This window comes from Xyrauchen texanus, chromosome 2 (genome assembly GCF_025860055.1).
Source record: "Xyrauchen texanus isolate HMW12.3.18 chromosome 2, RBS_HiC_50CHRs, whole genome shotgun sequence".
Lineage (NCBI taxonomy): Eukaryota > Metazoa > Chordata > Actinopteri > Cypriniformes > Catostomidae > Xyrauchen > Xyrauchen texanus.
Window position 1 is genome coordinate 31,615,571 of NC_068277.1, and position 26,179 is coordinate 31,641,749.

The window sequence follows — 26,179 nt, forward strand, 5'->3', positions numbered from 1 at the left end:
GTGCTCTATAAATAAAGGTTGACTTGACTTGACAAAGTTATAGTAACTCAGATAACCACTCTGCTTCATTGTAGTGAGCAGAATAGTATCTCAGAATGCGTAACAGCAGAAGACCATGTCAGACACTTTTTTTTAGGACCATAGTGTTCCTAATAATCCTTTAGGTGAGTGTACACTCTGTGAACTCTTTATTAGGAACACTATGGTCGTAAAAAAAACACCTGTTCAATTTCTCATTAATGCAATTATCTAATCAACCAATCACATGGCAGTTGCTTCAATGCATTTAGGGGTGTGGTCCTGGTCAAGACAATCTCCTGAACTCCAAACTGAATGTCAGAATTGGAAAGAAAGGTGATTTAAGCAATTTTGAGCGTGGCATGGTTGTTGGTGCCAGACGGGCCGGTCTGAGTATTTCACAATCTGCTCAGTTACTGAGATTTTCACGCACAACCATTTCTAGGGATTACAAAGAATGGTGTGAAAAGGGAAAAACATCCAGTATGTGGCAGTCCTGTGGGCGAAAATGCCTTGTTGATGCTAGAGGTCAGAGGAGAATGGGCCAACTGATTCAAGCTGATAGAAGAGCAACTTTGCTTGAAATAACCACTCGTTACAACCGAGGTATGCAGCAAAGCATTTGTGAAGCCACAACACGCACAACCTTGAGGCGGATGGGCTACAACAGCAGAAGACCCCACCGGGTACCACTCATCTCCACTACAAATAGGAAAAAGAGGCTACAATTTGCAAGAGCTCACCAAAATTGGACAGATGAAGACTGGAAAAATGTTGCCTGGTCTGATGAGTCTCGATTTCTGTTGAGACATTCAGATGGTAGAGTCAGAATTTGGTAAACAGAATGAGAACATGGATCCATCATGCCTTGTTACCACTGTGCAGGCTGGTGGTGGTGGTGTAATGGTGTGGGGATGTTTTCTTGGCACACTTTAGGCCCCTTAGTGCCAATTGGGCATTGTTTAAATGCCACGGCCTACCTGAGCATTGTTTCTAACCATGTCCATCCCTTTATGGCCACCATGTACCCATCCTCTGATGGCTACTTCCAGCAGGATAATGCACCATGTCACAAAGCTCGAATCATTTCAAATTGGTTTCTTGAACATGACAATGAGTTCACTGTACTAAAATGGCCCCCACAGTCACCAGATCTCAACCCAATAGAGCATCTTTGGGATGTGGTGGAACGGGAGCTTCGTGCCCTGGATGTGCATCCCACAAATCTCCATCAACTGCAAGATGCTATCCTATCAATATGGGCCAACATTTCTAAAGAATGCTTTCAGCACCTTGTTGAATCAATGCCACGTAGAATTAAGGCAGTTCTGAAGGTGAAAGGTTGTCAAACACAGTATTAGTATGGTGTTCCTAATAATCCTTTAGGTGAGTGTATATGGCAGTAAATTACAGCAGTTACAACATTAATTTACAAATTATAAATTTAACTCATAATAAATTATTTACATGACACTGAATATATGATAAATTACTGCATAAATCTATCTTAAATAATGCTTAAATGGTTTTCATTTTTATCTGTCAAAATGATGGATGGCATTTTAAATTGACCACCATTGTTTTAAATGATCTGTATTAGACAAAAACATTTTGGTTTACACAACACCTTACTGTACAATTTTGGTCATACCACCCACCTCTAGTGCAGCTGTGTTAGGTGGAGCAGGGCAGCTTGTATTCCTGTGGGTGTCGGTCCTGAGCCCAGGTAGCAGGAAATGACTGGGTGTGGGAAATCGAAAGTGGGCTGCATTAGATGAAAGGTTAGCTCATGAATCAACATGATGAAGAGGATGCAGAGAGGGCGTGGCCAGTGACAATTCAGCTTGACGACTTAGATGGTGCTAAGTGCATACTGATAGGACTGCTCTGCTGAGTTGGATGGGCTTATTTTGAAATTCAGTTTTTAAGAGCACTGCATTTATAAAAAAATTAAATAAGCTCAACACATCTTTCCTCAAAGGAGCAGCTCTCACAGATTTGCCACCGCTTTAGCTATGGGGATGGTGTGTTGTAAAACGTATTCATCCCCGACCATCCCTAAGCCCACTCTACGAAAAGCCATTTTCTTAAATCTAAAATTGTATGATGCTCTCTAGGATGTAGTGCATTCTTCCTTTAAGTCCGCTGTGCCACTTGTTCAGAGGAGTGATTACATCAGTGTTCCTCCTGTTTTTGGTTTGATCTCTGGATTATACGGAGCTCAGTCATATCTCCTGCATATGAGTGGATTTGAATACAAATTATCTTTGTACACTGATGCACCCTGCATTGCGGTGGGCCGCCTGAACCAAATGCTCTTTCAGGGAGGCTTGAATCAGGTGCTGTGTGTTAGGATTCAGATGGCACTTTCTAAGTTTGCCCATCTGAATTCTACCTCCCTTCACGCAAAAGCCATAAAGATCAAATTATTTATAGTCTCTGCAAAGAAGATGAGCTGCTTGTCTTTTACAGAGCAGCCAGACTTTGGCCTACTCACGGCTCTGAAAAGATGGTGCGTAGTCAACATGGGGAAGGAAGAGTAAAGTCAAAATGAACGGGAGAGAGATTAGAAAGTGATGGAGCACAGGTCTGCAAAACAAGTGTGAGCTCGACAAAGAGGATTAAACGGAGAGGGTGGGACCCAGAATGATTCAGTTGCCCTGATCTTTCATAGAAGCGAGCATTTCAGATCTGCAGGTTTGAACTATATGAAATCAGGTTTCCACCTACTATAGTGAGGCCAGGCCAAAGGTTTTGTGTTTATGGCTCCCATTCGTCATATTTTTGCCAACTTGTTAAATATAGAGTATATGGCACTTGTGGTTTTTGATGGATCTCATCCATTGTGAAATTGATGCACTTTTACTCTTAGCTGACCTTAGACTTAGCTTTAGCTTCAGAGTGGTGTGGACTGAGAATGATGGCATTGGCGTATTTTCCATGCCAAGCCCAGTGCAGTAATTAACTGTAGCGGGAGGCAGTGCTGTTATGCTTATTGATTTTTATTCCTTGCTAGGATGATAAAATGCCAAAGAGAGATGTTATGAAATGAGAAAGAGGCTGCTAATTTGTGTAATGAGCTGTGCTAACAAAGTTAATATGATTCTCTCCATCATACAGAGACCACATGAAAGGAATGGTGTTTGTAAATGTGAAAAATGTGTAAAGAAAATGTGTAGTGAACACATTGTTTATTACTCATATACTGTAAGAGCAGTAGTCACTACATAGACTGCTAGAAATTCCTGCCAAATACAGAAGAAACTTTTGCTCAGTGTGTAGTGCTGCCTTCAAGACATGAACTGTTAAATAAAAATCATAATCCAATTATATTTATTAATATAGAAAGTCTGATACAACAGTGCATATTTTATGTGAAAGACCGCAGATTATACCCTCAATGACAAATATAGAAAGGAATGCTTTTTAACAGTTATTTGGTGTGGTTGCATTGATCTACTTTGTTTTTGCTGCTGCTATGAATTTTGTGAGCTGAATGCTTAACATTGTACACTGTTGTCCAGACAGATATTGCATTTCTCTAATGCTGCATTTGATTATTCATGCAGAGGGAAAAATATTGATTTGACCTTTTAAACTGATTAATACCTTGTAGATATGCATAACATTTTCTCTAACTGAATTACTGATTACTTTGCCAAAGCTTAAATATAAAATGTCACTAGTGTAGTGTGGTGTAATGTTTGTAGCCACCATCAGGCCAAACTTATCTCATTGTTGAACTGTGCCTTTCCACACCTATGGCTTGGACTGACTGAGCAAGTAACCAATTGTGAGTCACCACATCACTAAAAACATTCCACCAGCACTGTTCTCTGTCCTGCGTAGAGTTTAGCTAACTGTGCTGAGAAATCGGGGCCGGGAACAGATTGTAGTCTTACCATACCGAACAATGAGCATATAGAAGTGCTACTGAAACGGTTACTCACATTGCTCAAAACCATTTGGCCCGATTGTGCATTTTTCGGTGACTTTCAAATGGATTCTATTTCATGAAATGTGTTTTTTGTTCTAGGTAAGCAGTGATGATGCGATGTCTGGCAGCCCGGGTTCCCTTCAAGACCCTGATAGTGATCTGTACCCTTCTCTCTCTCCTCACGGTTGTTCTGTGGAACAAGTGCACAAGTGAGAAAGCGCTCCGCTTCCTCCCCCGGCACCCCCTGCCCCCTCCCAGCCCTAAATTAGACAGCCACCCACAGCAACCCCAGCCCCCCGAACCACCACCTGTGGTTAGTGGAGTACGCTATGAAGAGATTGACTGCCTGATCAACGAGGATTCCACCATTAAAGGCCGTCGAGAAGGCAATGAGGTGTATATGCCTTTCAGCTGGATTGAGAAGTACTTCGAGGTATATGGGAAGGTGGTACAGTATGACGGCTGCGATCGATTCGAATTTTCTCACAGTTACTCCAAAGTATACGCCAGAGAGGGCCGTACCACCCCAATGGAGTCTTCATGTCCTTTGAGGGGTATAACGTGGAGGTGCGTGATAGAGTCAAGTGCATCAGTGGAGTGGAAGGTGAGTTGTGTTGTTGGTTTCAGCTCTTCCATGCTTTATGCTCAATCTAAAATGGTCATGACTGCCTAACGATGCTCTGCAAGATTGTTTAATTACTTCTTGTGATAGGTCTATGTATATAAATCTTGCATTAGCATCCTTCTGAGGTGTCCAATGACAAGTGTTCAATCAAGATAGATTGACGTTTACACCTGGAATTAACATCCGTTTATATCTCTATTGGACTTAATGAATGAGGGGAGGATTTTTTACTTCATAACTACAAGCATTACTTTAACTTAATGTGTTACTGCATTTTAATAAAGTACAAAAAAAATTAATACATTGATGCTTTCAAATACACTTGAATTTTAATCTCACCTCAGTTGTGACATTTCAAGCGGAATTCTCATTGTTATTTTGGTCAAACACTTTTATTAACAGATCTTCAGATGTTCATGATTCACGTGATCAGTGCCATTGCATGGTAACATGAAGCATAACGAAAATGTTCTGTCTTCTATGAATATGTGCTATCCTTTTCTAAATATTTCCTATTGATTCCTTTTAAATTGGTACATAGCTTGCTAAGTTTAAAACCCTTGTTTTAGTGCAATGATTACTTGTTACATGAGTAGATGTTCATTTGAATTTGTCCAGGATGTGTCAGAAAACATTAGCGTTTTATGCTACAAGTGCAATGTGATCTTATGCGTCCCTGACCACCTCAGAAAGTGGTTTGAGTGATCAAATCACAAGAAGACTTGGACACTGTGTACATCTGTATTAAGCGCTGTCCACGTGTGATTGCATCTCCCATTACCAGATGTAAATGGTGTTAGAGGTGGTTTTGATTGTCTTTTCTACTTCAGATTTACTCTGTCATTTTTATGCAAATGCTTTAATGAGCATGTCTTTAAACTGTTTATTTGTCTAACTCATAACTGGCTATCCTAAATATTTCTCAGTACATTCACACATTTACTCCTTTCTCATTAGAGCAGCACATAAGTATAGCAGGTTGGGAGAAGTAAGAGGCAAAGCGACCTGCCTAACGCAACATGTTAGTGGCCATTAATAGTCATTTAGTGCAGTTCAAGACGAGTTTCCTGGAAGCCAGACTCAAGTGATCTACGTTTGCCTCTTAGTGAGTAATGCGCACTCAATGGACTATACATTAAGCAAATGAAAGTGGGATTGATTCAGCCACATTACAAGAGCTGATTTGATGACCTTAAACTTAATGGAGAAAAATGTTATGCTTGCACTCCAATGTGTCGTACATTTGAATGTGAATGAGAAAAAGGTAAACCAATACAAATTTAAAGTCGATTAATTTTTCTACGTTATTAAAGAAAATAGAAAATATGTGAAGAGGAAAAGCTGATTATGGTGTTCTCAGTTGTGTCCTTCAGATGTTTTTCACTGTCCAGGGAGCAGATGTTTTTATCTGTTACTCTTTGCTGTGTCAGTGATCTATCACTGTCTCTCTGGCCTGACAGATTACTTTCAGCCATTTCCTGCTCTCTCTCTTTCTCTCTCTCTCTCTCTCTCTCTATTTCAAGGACAGTGCATCAGCAGACAGCGTTAAGTGCTCTGCTCAAAGCATTGTAATGATGGAGCATTTTTCTGATCCCAGTAACAAGGCAGTTTTTGGATCACCTCTACTTGGGATTGAACCTGCAACCTGTGCGTTAACAGACCAGATCTCTAATGCAGTGATTCCCAACCTTGCATTTTGGATCTCTCTATTCTGACACACCCAATTCAGGTCTTGGAGTCTCCACTAATGAGCTGATGAGTTGAATCAGGTGTGTTTGATTAGGGAGATATCCAAAATATGTAGTGTGGGGGGTTCCAGGAACAGGGTTGGGAGCCACTTATAGCCATCAGACCACCACAACCATATCAGAGATAGGTCACCCTAAAATGAGAATTCTATTATTTGCTCTACTCATGTCAGTGCAAACCTGTATTACTTTCTTCCGTGAAACACAGAAAGAGATGTTGGGCAGAATGACAGTCTCGGTCATGATTCACTGTTACGTCCCCCTTTTAGTTGTCTAGAGGATTTAAGAGTACGTAACATATAGTGAAAAGATTAACTAATTTAAGAGAATTAAATGAAAAGAAAACTGGTTCAGTTACCGAAAACTTGTGTGGTGGAATGAATCAGGCAGAGACAGATATGGGTTACTGCTAAATATAATTATTTGTAATGAATCATAGCAATACACCCAATCTTATTTACAGAGCAAATAGTGAAACAACAAATATCTATTTACAGAATATGTACAAATGGTAGGACAAAACAAATAACAAACCAGACAAAGGAGTAAAGGACAATGAGCGGTGCTAAAGCAAAGAAATCAGCAAAACAAAACTTATATCTTATATCTTTAAATCTCAAGCTAACACAGAAAATAAGAATATGAAAACAATACTTAAACTACACTAACTAAACAAATGTCAAAAATACAGGGGTAGCACCCGCTCCTTACCTGGTGTGTTTAGACAATTCAGATTCTACGTAGCGTAGCGTAGATCACGTGACATACTACCCTATTCCCACTCTCAAGGTCCAAAAAGTTAGTTTTTGAATAATTGATCTAAGTGAAGCAATGTCACAACAGATAAACCAAGTAACAAAAATGATTGTCTCACTAACACATCAAAGTAGCTATTACAAGTCCGAAGACAAAAGAGAGATAAACAAGCCTCCTTCCGTGTTGTCACTTCCAGGTTTTATAGAGAGGAGGAGAGTCCGGATTGGTTCCTTGAGGGGGAAGTTTTCACGTAAACTAATGATGATTGACAGGATGAATAACCAATCACTGAACCTAAGAATCATGACAGTGAAGATGAATGGGAGAAAAGAAAACAATCGAAATACGCTGCAGCACATAACATTCACTTTCATTAATTCATTTAATTGAAGGAAAAAGTGCAATGGAAGTGAATTCTACCTAACATCTCCTTTTGAAAGAATGTCATATGGGTTTGGAGTGACATGAAGGTGAATAAATGATGTATGTGCTCAGTAAAGAGAAGAAAGATCCTCTCAGTTCCCGTTCACTGTTGTAAATTAATTTCTTTATAAAGAGACTTGGTAATGAAGTAATCAGTTCTTATGGAAATATTGACAAAGAGGTCATCTGATCAATACTGGAGTATAAAGATTGGTCTCCAAACCACAACAACATTATTATTCACTGATGGTGAAGTCTCTTGTTGTGGCAAAAAATTATCAACCAACCATTATCACTACGTAAGAGACACTCTGACTCAAACAGTCTTATAAAATTATTTATTCTTGCAAAAAGGACCCGGTCATTACACAGGAGTTAATCTGTGCCGTGAGTGGGACCCAGAAAGGGAGGGCTGACTTGTATTTTATACTCTTTTATCATGGCCTTTCAGCTGGATTGAGAATAATTGCCTAAAAATGACAATAATTGTTTGTTCATAATTGGTTTTGGCACATCTTTTATGGAATGTACACGTTTGTCACAGATGGATTTACTGTCTCATCAACCATCTGAACTTCAATCTCAAAATCACATTTTGATATAAATGCTCCTATACTTTTGCTGTGTTTCACTCCTGTACTAATCTGTTGCTTTTATGCATTCTCTCACAAAGGGGCCCAAATCTGCTCACAGCTGCTCTTTGGCCTTGATCACTGATAAAGTGTCTCAGCTCTCCTGCTATCAGAATAGAACTGCATTTGTTTTTCTGTCAGGCAAGCTGAGAGCACACACAAACTTTTTTCCCCAGAAAATCTTATAAAATTTCACAGTCTCATTTTCTACCGTTAAACCACCCCTACTCATATTGAGGTTCACGTTCAATTACGACATGTGACGTGCAATGCAATTGGTCAGGCGTCATATTTTCTATGTTAAATGACATTGTTCGATCTTTTGCCAATTTCAAGATCATTTTTGCACATTCATCATTTTTCACACACCATTCATAAGCCCACTGCGGTTCAAATTTAGAACAACATATTTGTGGTTCTTCCTCAATGCCAATTCCAAAGGAAGTAAGGGTCAAATTTAATTCACACATTAAATCTCTGGCCATTAGAGGTACCGGACAAGCTGGTGAACACAAAAATGCATGTTTAAATGTTCTCCCCTTCTCCTTTGACTCATACTCTAAGGGCAATGTGATTTTTTTAGAAATCAAATGGCCCTAGGCCAAAGTGCTCTTTATGCACTGAACCTGTCAATTCTGGGACACATGGCAAGTCACATAGTCGTATCGTAGTATGGCCAGCCCCAAAATCTACCAAAAAGTTTACTAATGTCCCATTATCTAACATTTGATATCTAGGCATTTGTAAAAACCCTGAACTTTTGTACATTATCAAACATTAATCTGAAACATTATCACATAAAACTTTATCATTCACACTGAAAGATTTGCAAGCATTGTCTTCATTGCAGAGAGCAGTGAGTAAATCAGTGTATGTGTGTGTGTTGTAAGCAGGGCTTGACATTAACTTCTTGAGGCACTTGTCCTTCGGACAAGTAAATTTATGTTTCACTTGTCCTTGCACAAAAGTCACTTGCCCGGGTAAAGATTTATAATTTCATTTATTTTTTTGTGTTTTGCTAATGCAGAATTCGAACAAACCATTGAAAGCATTTAAAACATTTACACAATTTCTGTTATGTACTGTTTTGCAGCTTCGTCCCAAGATCCTTTGGTAACATACAGACCGTGCAGTTACTTGAAAGAGGAATTATTTACTGCGTCATCTCAGTTACAGTTCAGTACATTATCAGGGCTTGGAAATACTGTGACTTGCTAAAGTAGGCAAATGGCTAATAGTAATATTTAACTATGTACATTGTACAACCAATACAAATGCTGTTAAAGGATTAGTTCACCTCAAAATGAAAATTTTATGATAATTTACTCATCCCAATGCCATCCAAGATGTTCATGTCTTTCTTTCTTCAGTGGAAAAGAAATTAAGTTTTTTGAGGAAAACATTTCAGGATTTTTCTCCACACAATGGACTTCAAGCGCAACCATTGCTCAGCAATTGAAATAAAGTTGAAATGAAATCAAAATAATAGATTATTTTAAATTAGAAACAATGCCTAGGCAATTAACTGATATGATATGCCTAAATAAATATGATTAAGTTTAACAACACGTTGAAGTCCAAATCGATGCAGTTTAAAAGGGCTTTGAAGTGCTTCAAAGGGCTGTGCACGTTCCCAGCTGAGGAATTGGGTCTTTATCTAGCGAAACGATCGTTCATTTTCTAAAAAAAAAAAATATTTATACTTTTTATAACCACAATTGTTGGTCTTGTGCTGGTCTGCGACGTTGGAAACGTCACGAAATATTATTTTTTTATTAATAATTATAAAATAAAACAAAGATGTCGGACGATTTTGAAGTTGGAGGAGAAAATTAGATGGAATTTTCATTTTGAGGTGAACTAATGCTTTAATGCTTTTAATGCTTGCTTACAGTAGCTACACAGCTGCCGACGCTAAGTTAGCTAGCTAACGTCACTTACTTGTCAGCCAGGTTGGGTTGCGCCCGACAGACGCCACAGAACATTACTCCGTCTTCATAAATAACCCAGTCGAATTCATCTTTCCATTTGGTTAAAAAATTTCGTTCCCGTTTTAATTCCTATGTTGTTGGTTTAAGGTGACTTCTTGTTTTTGGAGCTTTTCTGTTTATAACCTGAAAAAATAACGAGGCATTTTAATGTTTGCTAAATCAGTGTTTGCTGGAAATATACCTCCATCTCCGATGTAAAGCGGATGCGCCTTTAGAGAGAAATTCATATGGATTGCATAATCAGACGGTAACGTTAGGCTATTTTCTTTCGATTCGAATTGGTTCTTTAAAAGTGGACATTTCAAGCTTTAGCCTAACGTTACATAGACTATATTTTGTTTCAGTTCAGTTTCAGTTCACGGAGACCATGAAAGCCCGCCTGATTGTTTTATTTTATTTTGCAAAAGCACGTTTTCTTGTTATTGTGAGTTTACACAAATAAAAGTAGTTGCAAATTATGTATTATTATTTTCAGTATGACCAGAAATGATAGAGTATTTAAGTTGTTTCCACTGTTGATAGGAAAACGCAAGTGTTCGGCCAGCTCCTCTGTTCCATGCAGTGCGCGCTCCACACTCCGCACAAACCCTTGGATATGCGTCAAAATCTTGTGTTTATTAAAAAATGTGTTAGTTTCAAATCGATTAAATTAAATCTGTAAAATAGACGTAATGAGTGGCACATAACGTGAAGTAACATGGCATTTTATTTTGTTTGAAATTTAACTTGTCCGGTCGGACAACTAATTTTCTCTTCTACTTGTCCTACAAAAAATCCACTTGTCCCGGACAAGCGGACAAGCCTTAATGTCGAGCCCTGGTTGTAAGTGTGTGTGTAAAAATATGTTCACTTCCCTGTCCTGTAGCCAGCAGCCGATCGCCCTGTGTCCGGCCCCCACCTTCGCTGCTCTCCTATCCTCCTCAGTCTGCCTTTTTCTTCTCCTGACAGTCTGTGCTCAGTGTCCATTTCGTGCATTCTCTGGACTCAGGGTCAGTCTCACACAAGTCGCAACTCCACTTCCGCTGGTTTCTGTAGACTTTCTTCTTTCTGTCGGCCCACTTCTGCTGTGGTTTCGATGTACTGACATTAGACCGTAGTCGCCAGCTGAAGATCTCTCTCTCCTTTCGCCTTGACTTTGTCTTTCTTTGTCAGCAGCTGTTGCTCTGCGTGTACAGCGTGTGCCAGGGTGGAGGTCAATCGCCCACTCCATTCAATGTAACTTGCTTTCACTGCTTGTGCGATCTCAGGTCTCAGGAAAAAAAGTTCATTCAGGTCTCCTTCTCTGTCCGATTCGGGAGAAGCTGCTTGTGGTGCTTGTCTTCTGGGCGGAGAGCAGTCGAGGTCAGGGTTCAGTTTCAGGGCTTTCAGCTCTGCCACGGGATAGTGATGATTGTTTGCCGCCGGCACAATTGTCGTTGCATGTGGGTAAACACAAACATACTTTTCATTAGTCAGTTCTGGTGATGCTGACACGTAAACAGATCTTTCACACATCTTATTTTTACATTCCACATTTTCAACCCTACATGCTAATTCTTTCTGCATTTGCTTTTGTTCTCTTCTATCTGCTTCCTTAAAGCAACAGCCCACTGTCTGTTCACATTCTTTGCACACATGTTGAACGCAGCCACAACAACCTTTTTGTGCCCCGCTGCCCTGTTCCATTGATTCTCCTATAGTTTTTTCCCCTCATTTGACAGAAAACCGGTGTATCAAATTCGGCAAGCTTGCTTTGAGATTTCCCCATACTGGCTGTTTCTGTTTCTCTGTGGGTTACTGTTCGACGCACGTCTTATCATCTGTCGGACGTCTCCAACAGATCTGATTTTTAACCAAGATCAGCTAAGGGTGCACTCCCTAGTGCTTTGTTAATTACAGTTTGCTCAAAATCTTCGATTTCAGCTAACCTAATTAAACAATTTCTGCGAGAACTCAGTCTCTGTTAGAAAACCTCTTGACCTATCAGGTCTCAGTCTTGTTCAAGAACCTCTTGCACTCGGACCACACAAAAAACAGTCTCAGCCAATATGGTTCACTCACTTTCATACCAAAAGAAAATAATTTAGTCGTCCCTTACCAGAGATATTTGGGTTGCCACAGGTTCGTTTTCATTTGATTCCAGTGGAGTTTCTCCTGGCCCTGGTGCGGTCGGCCCCTCTCTCTTAAAACTTACGAGGTAGAGCTGGAACTTCTCAGTCCAGGTGGCCAAACACTGTCCGCACTCAGGTCCAGAAGGCAGTTCCAAGGAATCCCACTATACTGACACCAAATTGTTGTGGCAAAAAATTATCAACCAACCATTATCACTGCGTAAGAGACACTCTGACTCAAACAGTCTTTTAAAATTATTTATTCTTGCAAGAAGGACCCGGTCATTACACAGGAGTTAATCTGTGCCATGAGTGGGACCCAGAAAGGGAGGGCTGACTTGTATTTTATACTCTTTTATCCCAAGGTTTTCTGACAGAAGTAGATCCTCCCCCTCTGCATCCCTCAGAAACAGAGGCATTCCCCTGTAATGACTATTACTTATCAATGAGTATAACAATTTCAACAACACTCTTTACTCCGTTAAGAATGCATCACAGGATACAAATAGCTAACAATAAGTGGAATATAAAACAAAAATAAAATCTGAACATTTTGAAATCAAATTAATATGAATCAAATTCAAAGCAGATAAATCGGTTTGTTTGTACATGTACAGTATATCAGGACAACAATGTTTAAATGTACACACACTTTTGCACAATTTACACTCATATGAAATGGAACTATTCTTCAACTGTATTAAAAATGCAGAAATGTAGCACATCTAGGCATGCTGCTAAGAAGAGGTTTCACATATTGCAAAGTCATTGATTGGCATTCAGGATTAAATAGATTTCTAGTCTTTTTTTTACCAAAGCTTTAAAAACATAAGTGTTATTTAGACCTCAGAGGGGGTCTTCATAGAACTGCATTTTTCTGTGGCACATTTATAGAAATAATCCTTTGTGGCAGGTGGAAAAATTGGGTTATCTATGAGTTGATATAAAATTCTCACTTTCTGTGGCAGCACAAAAGCGATGGAATTTGTACTAGTCCCCTGCTTTTGTTTCCATTCTTGTGTCCTCTCCTCCATAACCAAGAGGCAGTCCATTACTCAGAGATGGTGTTAACAGTACATTGTGCTGCTCTCTGTTCTGTGAGCTGCATGGAAGCTCTGTGGCATTAATGACCATGTTCCAACGATGGAGCAGAATTCTGTATTCTTCTTACACATAATTCAGAAGGTCACACAGGCTTGGAACAACACGAGGGTAGGGAAATGGTGACCGAATATTAAATTATGGCTGAGCTATCACTTTAAAGGGATAGTTCACCCAAAAATGAAAATTCTCTCATCATTTACTCACCCTCATGCCATCCCAGATATGTATGACTTCTTTCTTCTACAGAACACAAATTATGGTTTTAGGAAGAATATTTCAGCTAATGAGTGCCCAAATTTTGATGCTCCAAAAAAGCACATAGAAGCATCATAAAAGTAATCCATATGACTCCAGTGGTTTAATCCATATCTTCAGAAGTGATATGATACAGTTGAAGTCAAAAGTTTACATACACTTATGTTGAAGTCATTAAAACATGTTTTTTTAACCACTCCACAGATTTCATATTAGCAGACTAAAGTTTTGGCAAGACGTTTAGGACAAAAACTTTGTGCATGACATGAGTCATTTTTCCAACAATTGTTTACAGACAGATAGTTTTACTTTTAATTGACTATATCACAATTCCAGTGGGCCAGAAGTTTACATGCACTAAGTTAACTGTGTCTTTAAGCAGCTTGTAACATTCCAGAAAATGGTGTCAAGCCTTTAGACAAATGGCTAATTAGCTTCTCATAGGAGTTGTACTAAATTGGAAGTGTACCTGTGGATGTATTTTAAGGCCTACCTTCAAACTCAGTGTCTCTTTGCTTGACATCGTGAGAAAATCAAAAGAAATCAGTCAAGACCTCAGAAAAAAAAAACTGTCCGGTTCATCCTTGGGAGCAATTTACAAATGCCTGAAGGTACCACGTTCATCTGTACAAACATTAGTACTCAAGTATAAACACCACGGGACCACGCAGCCATCATTCCGCTCAGTAAGGAGACTCATTCTGTCTCATAGAGATGAACATAGTTTGGTGCGAAAAGTGCAAATCAATCCCAGAACAACAGCAAAGGACCTTGTGAAGATGATGGAGGAAACGGGTAAACGAGTATCTATATCCACAGTAAAACTAATCCTATATTGATATAACCTGAAAGACTGTTCAGCAAGGAAGAAGCCACTGCTCCAAAACCGCCATAAAAAAGCCAGACAATTTGCAAGTGCACATGGGGACAAAGATCTTACTTTTTAAAGAAATGTCCTCTGGTCTGATGAAACAAATATTAAACTGTTTGGCCATAATGACCATCATTATATTTGGAGGAAAAAGGGAGAGGCTTGCCAGCCAAAGTACACCATCCCAACAGGGAAGTATGGGGGTGGCAGCATCATGTCGTGGGGGTACTTTGCTGCAGGAGGGACTGGTGCACTTCACAAAATAGATGGGATCATGAGGAAGGAAAATTATGTGGATATATTGAAGCAACATCTCAAGACATCAGCAAGGAATTTAAAGTTTTGTTGCAAATGGGTCTTCCAAATGGACTGTGACCCCAAGCATGCCTCCAAAGTTGTGGCAAAATGGTTTAAGAACAACACATTTAATTTATTAGAGTGACCATCACAAAGCCCTGACCTCAATACGATAGAAAAGATGTGGGCGGAACTGAAAAAGCATGTGCGAGCAAGGAGGCCTACAAACCTGACACCGTTACACCAGTTCTGTCTGGAGAAATGGGCCAAAATTCCAGGAACTTATTGTGAGAAGCTTGTGGAAGGCTACCCAAAATGTTTGACCCAAGTTAAACAATTTACCAAATACTAACAAAGTGTATTTAAACTTCTGACCCACTGGGAATATGATGAAAGAAATGAAATCATTCTCTCTACTATTATTCTGACATTTCACATTCTTAAAATAAAGTAGTGATCCTAACTGACCTAAGACAGAGAATGTTTTCTTTGAAAAAATTAAAAAACTGAGTTTAAATGTTTTTGGCTAAGGTGTATGTTAAAGATTATTCAAATGTAACATGGTATTTAACTGTTTAATTGCTTTATTTCCTGTGGTATGAAGTATATTCATTTGAGAGATGTGTTTGAGTGATCTGAAGAACTTTGCAGTGTTTACACACAAAAACAAAGATTAATTAAAGGTTAATTAATTAATTCTATTCCCCTCGTTTTTATCCTGGGCATTTAGAGGCAGAAAAACAAGTGTGTTCAGCTCAGAGGTAATAAGCCACATGAGCCTGCGCCTGTGTGTTAGAGCAGAGAGCCCATTATCAGAGACAGCGGACAGACTCATCTGTCTCCATGCCAAAGCTGAAGGAGAAAGAGAGGGAGGGAGAATAAAAGGAATGAAAAGGAGATGAGTACGGAGGGTGACAGTGAAAGAGAGATCCTTTTTCCTCCTCCTTCAATTAGAGGGATGGCGTCTTCTCCAGCAGAGAATCAGAGTGCTCTGAATAGAATCTAGGCCAGAAAGAGTCTCCACAGCGCCCATCTGCCTCCTCATACAGGTCCCACATAGACCCTGTGCGTGCGTGCGTGCACGAGTGCATGCACACCATGGAAAGAAGCAGACTCATTGTAGTGTTTGTCATTTTCTATTGCATTATATCATGTCTGTGTTTAACTCTACATGTGTTTTTTATGTGTATGTTTGTGGAAAGATGCTTTAAAACCAGCAGTGTTTTTTCTGTGGGTTAATATTGTCCTGCCAGGCTGTAGAAAAGGTAAGTTGTAGTTGAGGGAGAGAGCGAGAGATGGTGGATGAAAAGGCTAATGACCTATAGCCCTTAGCCTTTTTGTCAGTGCCGAAATCATAATCTCATACCGCTTCATAATAACAGCAATACCACAGTGTTTTTCATTCATTATTATTTGTATCTACAGTAGCAATATTCCCATATAGTAATAGCATTTGGCTGAAGTCAGTGGTGTGGCTGCTTGGACTATGAGCACAGGGGCTGTTCAAACGGATGGAGCAAAACAGAATGGAACGGAATGCAATAATTTTGAATAATATCCACTATCCATTTACAAATGGATAGCTCTAATCAATGCTCTGGATAATGACACCAATTACCACCTGCCAGTGCAACATCCCAGTTAATTCTAATGGCTATTGATTAACTCTTTGCTAAAAAGCAAAACAGAATGTAACGAAACGCAAGGGTTTTTCCTTTTAATTTTCAAATGAAATTCACAAAAAAACATTATTTGAATACACCTCTTATATGATGAACATGTTTTCATTTACTGAGTTCAAAGTAATTTAGATATTTTTTATGGGGATTAAAATGTAATGTGATGTAACTGTCCAGAGACAGTAAAACAAACAACACATTTTTTTTATTTGTATTTACTTTGGTTGCGTACACGTGTTCAAAGTGCAAGCAAAGTATTTTAATACTTTTTAAATTTATGGTTACACCACATTAAAATAATGTAATCATTAAGTACTTTTTTTGTAGAAAATGCTATGCATTTTTTTCTATTATTTGTGAAACCAACATGGGCTCAAAGATTACATTTCTATGTAATTCTTGTGTTTTAAGCGATACATTTTTTTTAAGATTTCTTGGTTTTTAACACCTCGAACAATCTTATTTGTCAGTGACCCATAAATTGTCAATATGAATAACTAGATTTAGAATTTATCACCTCTTACCCACAACTTCGATTATCATCAATATAATAACATACACTCACCTAAAGGATTATTAGGAACACCATACTAATACTGTGTTTGACCCCCTTTCACCTTCAGAACTGCCTTAATTCTACGTGGCATTGATTCAACAAGGAGCTGAAAGCATTCTTTAGAAATGTTGGCCCATATTGATTGGATAGCATCTTGCAGTTGATGGAGATTTGTGGGATGCACATCCAGGGCACGAAGCTCCTGTTCCACCACATCCCAAAGATGCTCTATTGGGTTGAGATCTGGTGACTGTGGGGGCCATTTTAGTACAGTGAACTCATTGTCATGTTCAAGAAACCAATTTGAAATGATTCGAGCTTTGTGACATGGTGGGAAGTAGCCATCAGAGGATGGGTACATGGTGGCCATAAAGGGATGGACATGGTCAGAAACAATGCTCAGGTAGGCTGTGGCATTTAAACGATGCCCAATTGGCACTAAGGGGCCTAAAGTGTGCCAATAAAACATCCCCCACACCATTACACCACCACCACCAGCCTGCACAGTGGTAACAAGGCATGATGGATCCATGTTCTCATTCTGTTTACGCCAAATTCTGACTCTACCATCTGAATGTCTCAACAGAAATCGAGACTCATCAGACCAGGCAACATTTTTCCAGTCTTCATCTGTCCAATTTTGGTGAGCTCTTGCAAATTGTAGCCTCTTTTTCCTATTTGTAGTGGAGATGAGTGGTACCCGGTGGGGTCTTCTGCTGTTGTAGCCCATCCGCCTCAAGGTTGTGCGTGTTATGGCTTCACAAATGCTTTGCTGCATACCTCGGTTGTAACGAGTGGTTATTTCAGGCAAAGTTGCTCTTCTATCAGCTTGAATCAGTCGGCCCATTCTCCTCTGACCTCTAGCATCAACAAGGCATTTTCGCCCACAGGACTGCCGCATACTGGATGTTTTTCCCTTTTCACATCATTCTTTGTAAACCCTAGAAATGGTTGTGCGTGAAAATCCCAGTAACTGAGCAGATTGTGAAATACTCAGACCGGCCCGTCTGGCACCAACAATGCCACGCTCAAAATTGCTTAAATCACCTTTCTTTCCCATTCTGACATTCAGTTTTGGAGTTCAGGAGATTGTCTTGACCAGGACCACACCCCTAAATGCATTGAAGCAACTGCCATGTGATTGGTTGATTAGATAATTGCATTAATGAGAAATTGAACAGGTGTTCCTAATAATCCTTTAGGTGAGTGTAAGTATCCCTAAATAGAGGAATTTTGTATAATTTTTTGCAAACATTTATTTGTAGGCACAGATTTGTCTACAAAACCTTTAGATCAAAAGGTTTTGAAAAACATAAATTATTAGTGTTATAGCTATCCACGGTTTAAATTATATAGCAGAATCTAATTGACACATTTTTATTGTTGCCTAGTATATATTGTTATACCACCAAGCCCTTGATTTTTTTATATGTGAATTTGTTTTATAGCTCTACAATTTAGCACCCAAACAAAAGTTAACCAATATTTCTTTCCTAACAGCATATCCACTCTTCTTCTGTTTCCTCTCCTCTCAACAGGAGTACCATTGTCCACCCAGTGGGGCCCTCAAGGGTATTTCTATGCTATTCAAATAGCTCAGTATGGCCTGAGTCATTACAGTAAGAACCTGACAGAGAGGCCGCCTCATGTGGTGGTGTATGACACAGCGGAGGAGAGAGAAAGCAGGTCTAGCGCATGGAGTGTCCCTAAGGGCTGTGTTCTTACCAGAGTCTATGATAAGACGAGAGCCACATCAGTGCGACTGTTCAGCGCTCCAGGTACCATGGCAGACATTGAGCTTCATGCATTACATTTTTCTTTACACCATTACTGTAATTTTCAAAAATGTTTTGTTAACTTTGCACTGTAATGTTTTTTGTTTTGTTCTTTTCTTGGATTATCTCCCCCACCCTCATAACATTCTGGTTTCCAAACATTTCCATACCTTGTATTCCCATAAACCACTCTTATTTTCTTATTTTCCATTTTCCTTACAATTGCTATTATCTGTTCTTCTCTATTGCACCCTGTTTTATTTTTGTCTCTCTCACTCCATCTCTTCTGTGTTCTTTTATCACTTTTTTCAGAATCTTTGCACTGCCCCGCTGGGCATGCACACAAACACATACAAAACTTCAAAACATACTCTGCTCCTGCTCTCATTTCACCCAACCTCATGTGTTTTCTAGTTAGCATTACACTGAGGGTGTGTTTGAAACTGATGGCAGTTCCCATACAGACAGTGGCTTAAAAAAAAACCTTTTGATATGAAGGTAATTAATAAATAAACTGGCATTAGACTGGCCTATATTTCACGTCTGATGATCTAGAACAAATAAAAGTGAGGTTTAAAGATAAGTGAATATTTATATATCTGACAACAATGCTTATTTCTTGGTAAAAAAATAAAGTACAATTATGAGTGAAATGACTTTCAACCACTCCTTTGGACGCCATTATAATTTGTTCAATCATACGCTGAAATGCTCACACAGTTTGTTATAGTTCACACTAATGTCCACTATAGTGCCCATTGCGTCAACGCTGAGAATGCGTCAACGCTGAGAATGCAACTCATGCTTGTGTTGTTTTATGAATTGGGCTCTGATACATTTCGGAACAGCGGTGCACAAAATCGAGCTTGCATAGCTAGAAGTGTCTTGTGCTTCCATAGAGTTGTTTCTGTATTGAATAAAACACGTTTTTGGTTAAGCTTTTTAAAAGTTAAGCTTTCAGACAAGTACCATCAATTTTATTTGTGCAAAAGAAAAGTATCTTGAATAGCTGAATGGTGAGCCTTTAATACAACTATGCTTCCTTTTGAAAACAACCATTTAGAGCCATCTCAGTAGGCAGGATGTCACGTGAGCATTAGGCCTAGATTCGGACATGCCTTGTTGACCTCTTCCCTCAGGTTACTGCATGATAAGACAGCATTTTTAAGGTTTCGAACACACCCTGCTGCTTTTTAGCATAGATTTAATCATTAGCCATTAGAATTAACTGGGATGCTGTGCTGGTAGGCAATAATTGGATTCATCATCCAGAGCGTTGATTAGAGCTGGGCCAGCTAGCACATGCTGGACCCAAGGCTCCGGCCTGGCGCTCCCTTCAACCTCCTCCCTCTGTCCACATCGCTGGTATTATGGGGGTGGGGGGGGGGGGTAATCAGAGCAGGACAGTACTAATCCACTTAGTCTCTGCATTGCCTTAAGTAATAGATTTATGAGTGCATTAAATAGTGATAGGAGGCTGCTTGAGCATAAATGTCCTCTGCTGTCTCGCTTTACCTTTTCCATTTATTTGTTTTTGTCTTTCATCCAACCTCTGGCCTATTTTCTCTGTTGCTTTAATACTGTTAGTATTCTCTTGCTCACTCAACATCCTATTCCCTTTCTCTTCTCATGCTTCTGTTTTTTCTCTCTATCTCCTCAGTAGAGGGTATAAGGATTTTTACTATATGTTCTGCTTGTCAGAATGCAACAGAGAGAGAGGTGGTGGCATAGTGGCTAAAGTACAGGGCTGTTAATCAGAAGGTCGGTGGTTCAAACCCCACAGCCACCACCATTGTGCCCATGAGCAAGGCACTTAACTCCAGGTTGCTCCAGGGGGATTGTCCCTGTAATAATTGCACTGTAAGTCGCTTTGGATAAAAGCGTCTGCCAAATGCATAAATGTAAATGTAAATGTAGAGGGATTTGATGCTAACGATGAGAGATGACTTTAGGATGAAGTGTTGAGTATGCATTGTAGAAAGAGAGATGAAGGTCTTTAAGAGCTAGGAAACTCTGATCTGCTCACTCTGAGGTGCACTGCAGTGTGTTCTACACTATTCCAGGAGAAACAAGTTTCAGCTCTGTTTCATATGAGATGGATTATTTTTCTGTTGTTATATCAGAGTTGGAGCCCAGCTGTCTCACAGCCTCTAACTTGTCTGTTTAATTAACCCCAGGAGAAAGTGTCACATGAAACCTTGCTCCTTCAAGACCACACACTACCTTCAATGTTCATGTGTGCGTGTGCGTGCGTGCGTGTGTGCATGCGTGTGTGCGTGCGTGTGTGTGTGTGAAATTAGAAGCTGTCGTAACATTTTATTTTTCTGTTCTTTTTAGAAAACTCAGAGGGCATCTCACTTTCTCTTGGCAATATGAAAGATTTCGTCATCTCTTTTGACCTGAAGTTTACATCTAATGGTAGCGTCTCTGTAATTTTGGAGACCACAGAGAAAGGGCCTCCATTTGTTATCCACTACGTCACCACCACCCAGCTTATTTCATTCAAGGATCGTGACATCACCTATGGCATTGGCCCTCGGACTGCATGGACTATGGTCACCCGCGACCTTCTCACAGACCTCCGCAAAGGCATTGGCCTCTCCAACACCAAGGCGGTCAAAGTCACCAAGACCATGCCACGGCATGTCGTAAAGATAGTGCTACATGGTCACGGAGCAATAGACAATATCACTATCTCTACCACTTCACATATGGCAGCCTTTTTTGCTGCTAGTGATTGGTTGGTGCGCAACCAGGACGAGCGTGGTGGTTGGCCTATCATGGTGACTCGTAAACTTGGGGATGGTTTCAGTGCGCTGGAGGCTGGTTGGTATTCTGCCATGGCTCAAGGACAGGCCATGTCTACTCTAGTGCGTGCCTATCTGATCACAAAAGATGACACTTACTTAAAGTCTGCTCTGCGTGCCACCAGACCTTTCAAACTGCCCTCAGAGCAGCATGGAGTAAAAGCTGTTTTCATGAATAAATATGACTGGTATGAGGAGTATCCTACAATTCCTAGCTCCTTCGTATTGAATGGGTTCATCTATTCCCTCATAGGCCTTTATGACCTGGCACAAACAGCTGGTGAGAAACTTGGTCGGGACGCAGGTCAGCTGTACAGCAAGGGGATGGAGTCCCTCAAAGTGATGTTGCCCCTGTACGATACAGGGTCAGGCACCATATATGATCTGCGCCACTTTATACTGGGCACGGCACCCAACCTGGCTCGCTGGGACTACCATACAACGCACATCAACCAGCTACAGCTCCTGGGCTCTTTTGACAACTCGCCTATCTTCAAGGACTTCATCAAGCGCTGGAAAAGTTACCTGAAAGGAGGGAGGGCCAAGCACAACTAGAGCACAGGAGGCCTCTAATATCTCTTCAAGCTCTCAAATCCTCTTCATGACTGCCACTGGAAGAGCCAGAGAAGGCCAAGTGTAAAGCTGCTAGCTGCAATCTGCTGCAGTGTCTTGAGAAAAAAAAAAAAGACTGAACACTCTAGTAGCCCTCTGATTTTCAGTTTGAGACTGTAATTGCAAGCAGTGCTTCTTGTGTCTGTGCTGAGGTTTTAATTAGAAGCAAACACAGCTGCTTGCAGCATGTGTCTGGATGAGGAGGGGGAGGGCTTTGGTTATTTAATAATCAAAGCTCCAGATCTGCAGGTTTGAGTGAGAGATGTGTCTGCTGAGATTTGCCACTTTTGGGAACACTTCAGTCAAAACAAGGGATCGCAAAGCAGCTTTCAGAAGCTTCTTCCAAAGTAAATTTCAGAAAATAATTAGTCAACAGATGGTCAAAATAAGTAGTTGAAATGATTGTAGAGGGGGTGGGGGGGGACTTTAGCTGCAACAGATTTATGTTTTTTAAGTTCATAGCCCAATAGCGGAATACTAATGCATACAAGCTGTAGAGAAAAATGCTGAAAATGTCCACAAGTGTAGCATTATTAAATGTCAGAGAACAGTTTGACATTGGAGGGAAAAATGAAACATTTAGTTGAAGCCACACACTGATTCATTGTCCAGACTTCAGTCTGCATATCATGATCCTTTGCTCAGTCAAACCCTTACCACAATCAGACTGGACTGTCACTTATGTGGCTCAGACCTGCTCATAATGCATTTAAAGCTTTAGAGAGGTTGTAGGTAATATGCTTGATGATTACATCAAATTTAGGGAAACATATCTGTAGTTCTTATGATGTACACCCTGACACCGCTGTACTGCACTAATAAAGGTGATATCAGCACAGTAACTTAAGGAATAGAAAATGGTTTTGTAGGCCATGGTGTTCGTCCCTGTTATCAAAATGTCAAACATCAGTTGAATTGTTCTACATATAAACTAGTCATGCACTTTAACTTGTGTGGCATGTGTGTTGTTGGGATGCCTTTTTAGAAGCATTTGTGATTTAATTAGTATTTCAATCCCAACACTAATTTAGTATTTCATTTCTACATCTCATGCTTTGATGACAATGAATAATTTGTAAGGATTTCTCTGACTTCAAGTTTATTGTACTATACCCATTTACCATTTTTTTTTTTTTACCACACAGGCTATTTTGATTTATACATATAATTTGAAAGAAATACTGTATTGGTAAGGTAACATCTAACTTCATATTTTGTGTGATGAATGTAAAGCAACACAATTGCGTACATTATGTAGAACAAAAGAATGAGAATGTTTATTCTCACACTCACAGTTGAATCTCAGCCAAGTAAAAGTTCCTTTGAAAATAAAATGTGTTTTTTATGTATTAAAAGCAGAAATGGTCACTACGTTTATCATTAAAAAAAAAATGTATGATCCACATTTAAAAGGATAACATCTATGTGGTATCTAAAATGTCTTCCCACATTGACAAAAATCAATTAAACAGCTCTCTGGCTCGTGCACCCAGGAGTCTGAAGTGCCTGGAGACTGACATACAGTATTTTAGTTTGGAAGTGTTTTAGCCATTTCACTTCCCGATGTTTCTCAGAGGGATCTGCCACTTTACCTCAGCAGAAAAACCTCCACCTGGCCGAGTCCTGTCTGTTCTAATCTCACATGACCACAGCTGCTAAAAATCAGAGACACTCCCATTATCTGCCAAACTCTGTTCAGAACAATCTCCAACAGATGTTCACATTCCAATGTGGGCTTTTGGCTTTAGATTTTGTTCAGAAGTTAAATGGCAAGCTGACAGAGTAGAAAAATGTGACATTTCTAAATGTTTGATGTCAAAGATTCTGGTTTGTTTGGTATAGATATAATTTAGAGACTCTGGGCTATTCTCAGTGCTTAAGCCCCAAGGCATACCTCTGTTTTAACCCATTTTCAGTTTAAAAATCATTTGTTTTCCCATGAAAACTAGGTTGCTGCTAGTTTTCACTAATACTGATCTCACAAATAATACTATGCACATTTCATACTTGTCACTTAATGGGCGGACAAAAGTATGTTAAAAGGGAAAATGGCATTACCATAAGTACTACAGAAAAACAAACTTTTGTTTAAACCAAAGTATTTTAAGATTGGGATATTGTTTATCTGTTTTCGTTTTTGTGGTGTTGTATATGGAAGACCGTAGCACGTGTTCTAGTATTTCTTTTTGGAAAAGATGTGATAAGAGGAATGTTTTGGGGTGGTATATATACCTTTCTCCAAGGAAATACCTTTTGATACAGTTATTTTTTCAGTCTAAGATTTCTATAATAGAAAGTGTGTAGAGAAGGGAACAGGAAATGCTATTAATCACCACTATCTATGGGGATGTGTGCAACTCTTGATGTAGAGCTAGTGCTCAGTGCTAGCTCTACATGCATATTTCAAAAGGGAAAACTGCGAGTCGGAACTGCTGATTTGTTCTTGTAGGCCTTGCTATAAAGCAGCCTCCTATTTGAGTTGGGTTTTAACAAGCCTTGTTGTTTGCATTGAGTGTACTCCCGGGAGTAACAACATTAAAGCACAACTATAGTTTCGTTTCTTCTTTTGTTTTTTGTGTTTTTGTTTTTTGTCATTTCAATAATATATCTGCTCTGGACAATGTGCAAAGCCCTCCTCTGAAAGCTGCTACAGTTTAGAATTGTAAAACTGTAGAGTTGTGGTTAACCTCCCCACCCACCCTTTTTTTTTTTTTTTTTTTTTACTTTTACTTTTTTCATGAATGCTTTATAAATCAACATGCAAGGTTTCATGTGTATGCAATAAATGGTTTAACTGGATCGCAATAGCTGCATGCCCAGAGGTTGTACAGACTTTACTGTGGAAGCACAATGTGCACATGCGATCATTTTTATGCAGGACAAATGTTTATTAAAGTCTTTGTGCTTTAAATTGCTTTTTAAAGTTGTATAAATAAAGGCATTTTTTCTACATAAATGAGTCCAGTGTGCTTTTTTTTTTTTTATTTAGAGAATAGAGAGAGTGTGTTCTGTAATTAACCATAATAGAACTCCATGCTATCTAACACATTTTTTGACTTATTTAATAGGACCCACTGTTCTCTGTGGCTGTTCCCACATGGTCACGTATACTCTAGCTGAGAAAAAATGACTATTCGGAGGGTGCTGTACACTGCCTGAGGCTGCCTGACCAGTACATCACCCTCCAGAAGCATTTATCAACTCAGACATTCCCATTCACTGTAATCCCTACAACATTTTCTCTATCTCAGTCACACATACAGACACTATAGTTTCATTATTAGCTAAAGCCTAGGATCTGTTATGGCATTTCACACTATTCTTCTGTCCTATCTCTTCCTGTCTCCATAGTCTGTATGTTATTGTAGATGTCATTAGCTGAGCACATGGTGCTTGAAGGCTGTGCGTGAAGCCACCCCATGCAGCTCATCCCTATGACTGTCTGATCAGATTATCACTTGTTTTTACCTAGACTTAGCAACTGGAAATCATTCATTTTTAACAAGCTGGTGATTTCTGGTGACGACCAACCGCTGTGCTCAACTTTATTCAAATGAGCAACTCAACGACTACCAATGGTAGTGCAGACAATGTGTGCGTTTACATCTTTCACCGATCATGTTGAATAAGCAGACAACATTTAAGATCATGTAAACACTTTAAACATAAAACAGTTTTCCTTTAAGATCATAAGGTCATACATGGATTGGCACACATAGATTTTTTGCCCAGTACCCCGATTTCGGTCTACGTGTTAAGTTTGAGGAAAGTCTAGAGACAGTTGAGCGTGAAAATCCCAGGAGATCAGCAGTTATAGAAATACTAATCCTGCCTGTTCAGAATCGCAGAGATCACATTTTTCCCCCATTCTGAAGTTTGATGTGTACATTAACTGAAGCTCCTGACCCATAGCTGTATGATTTAATGCTTTACACTACTGCAACACAATTGGCTGATTAGATAATCACATGAATAAGTAGGTGTACAGGTATTCCTAATAAAG

At 39.5% G+C, this 26,179-nt stretch overlaps 1 protein-coding gene across 1 annotated transcript in view; it reads left to right on the forward strand.

Annotated features, from left to right (window-relative positions):
• LOC127652710 (D-glucuronyl C5-epimerase B-like) overlaps window positions 1–25,110 on the forward strand; it is a 69,414-nt gene extending 44,304 nt beyond the window's left edge. Inside the window, 4 exon segments of the mRNA XM_052139035.1 lie at window positions 4,055–4,458; window positions 4,461–4,559; window positions 18,521–18,760; window positions 21,095–25,110. Coding sequence (XP_051994995.1) covers window positions 4,065–4,458; window positions 4,461–4,559; window positions 18,521–18,760; window positions 21,095–22,119 — 1,758 coding nt within the window. The 5' untranslated portion in view covers window positions 4,055–4,064 and the 3' untranslated portion in view covers window positions 22,120–25,110.
• Window positions 25,111–26,179: the final 1,069 nt, after the last annotated feature.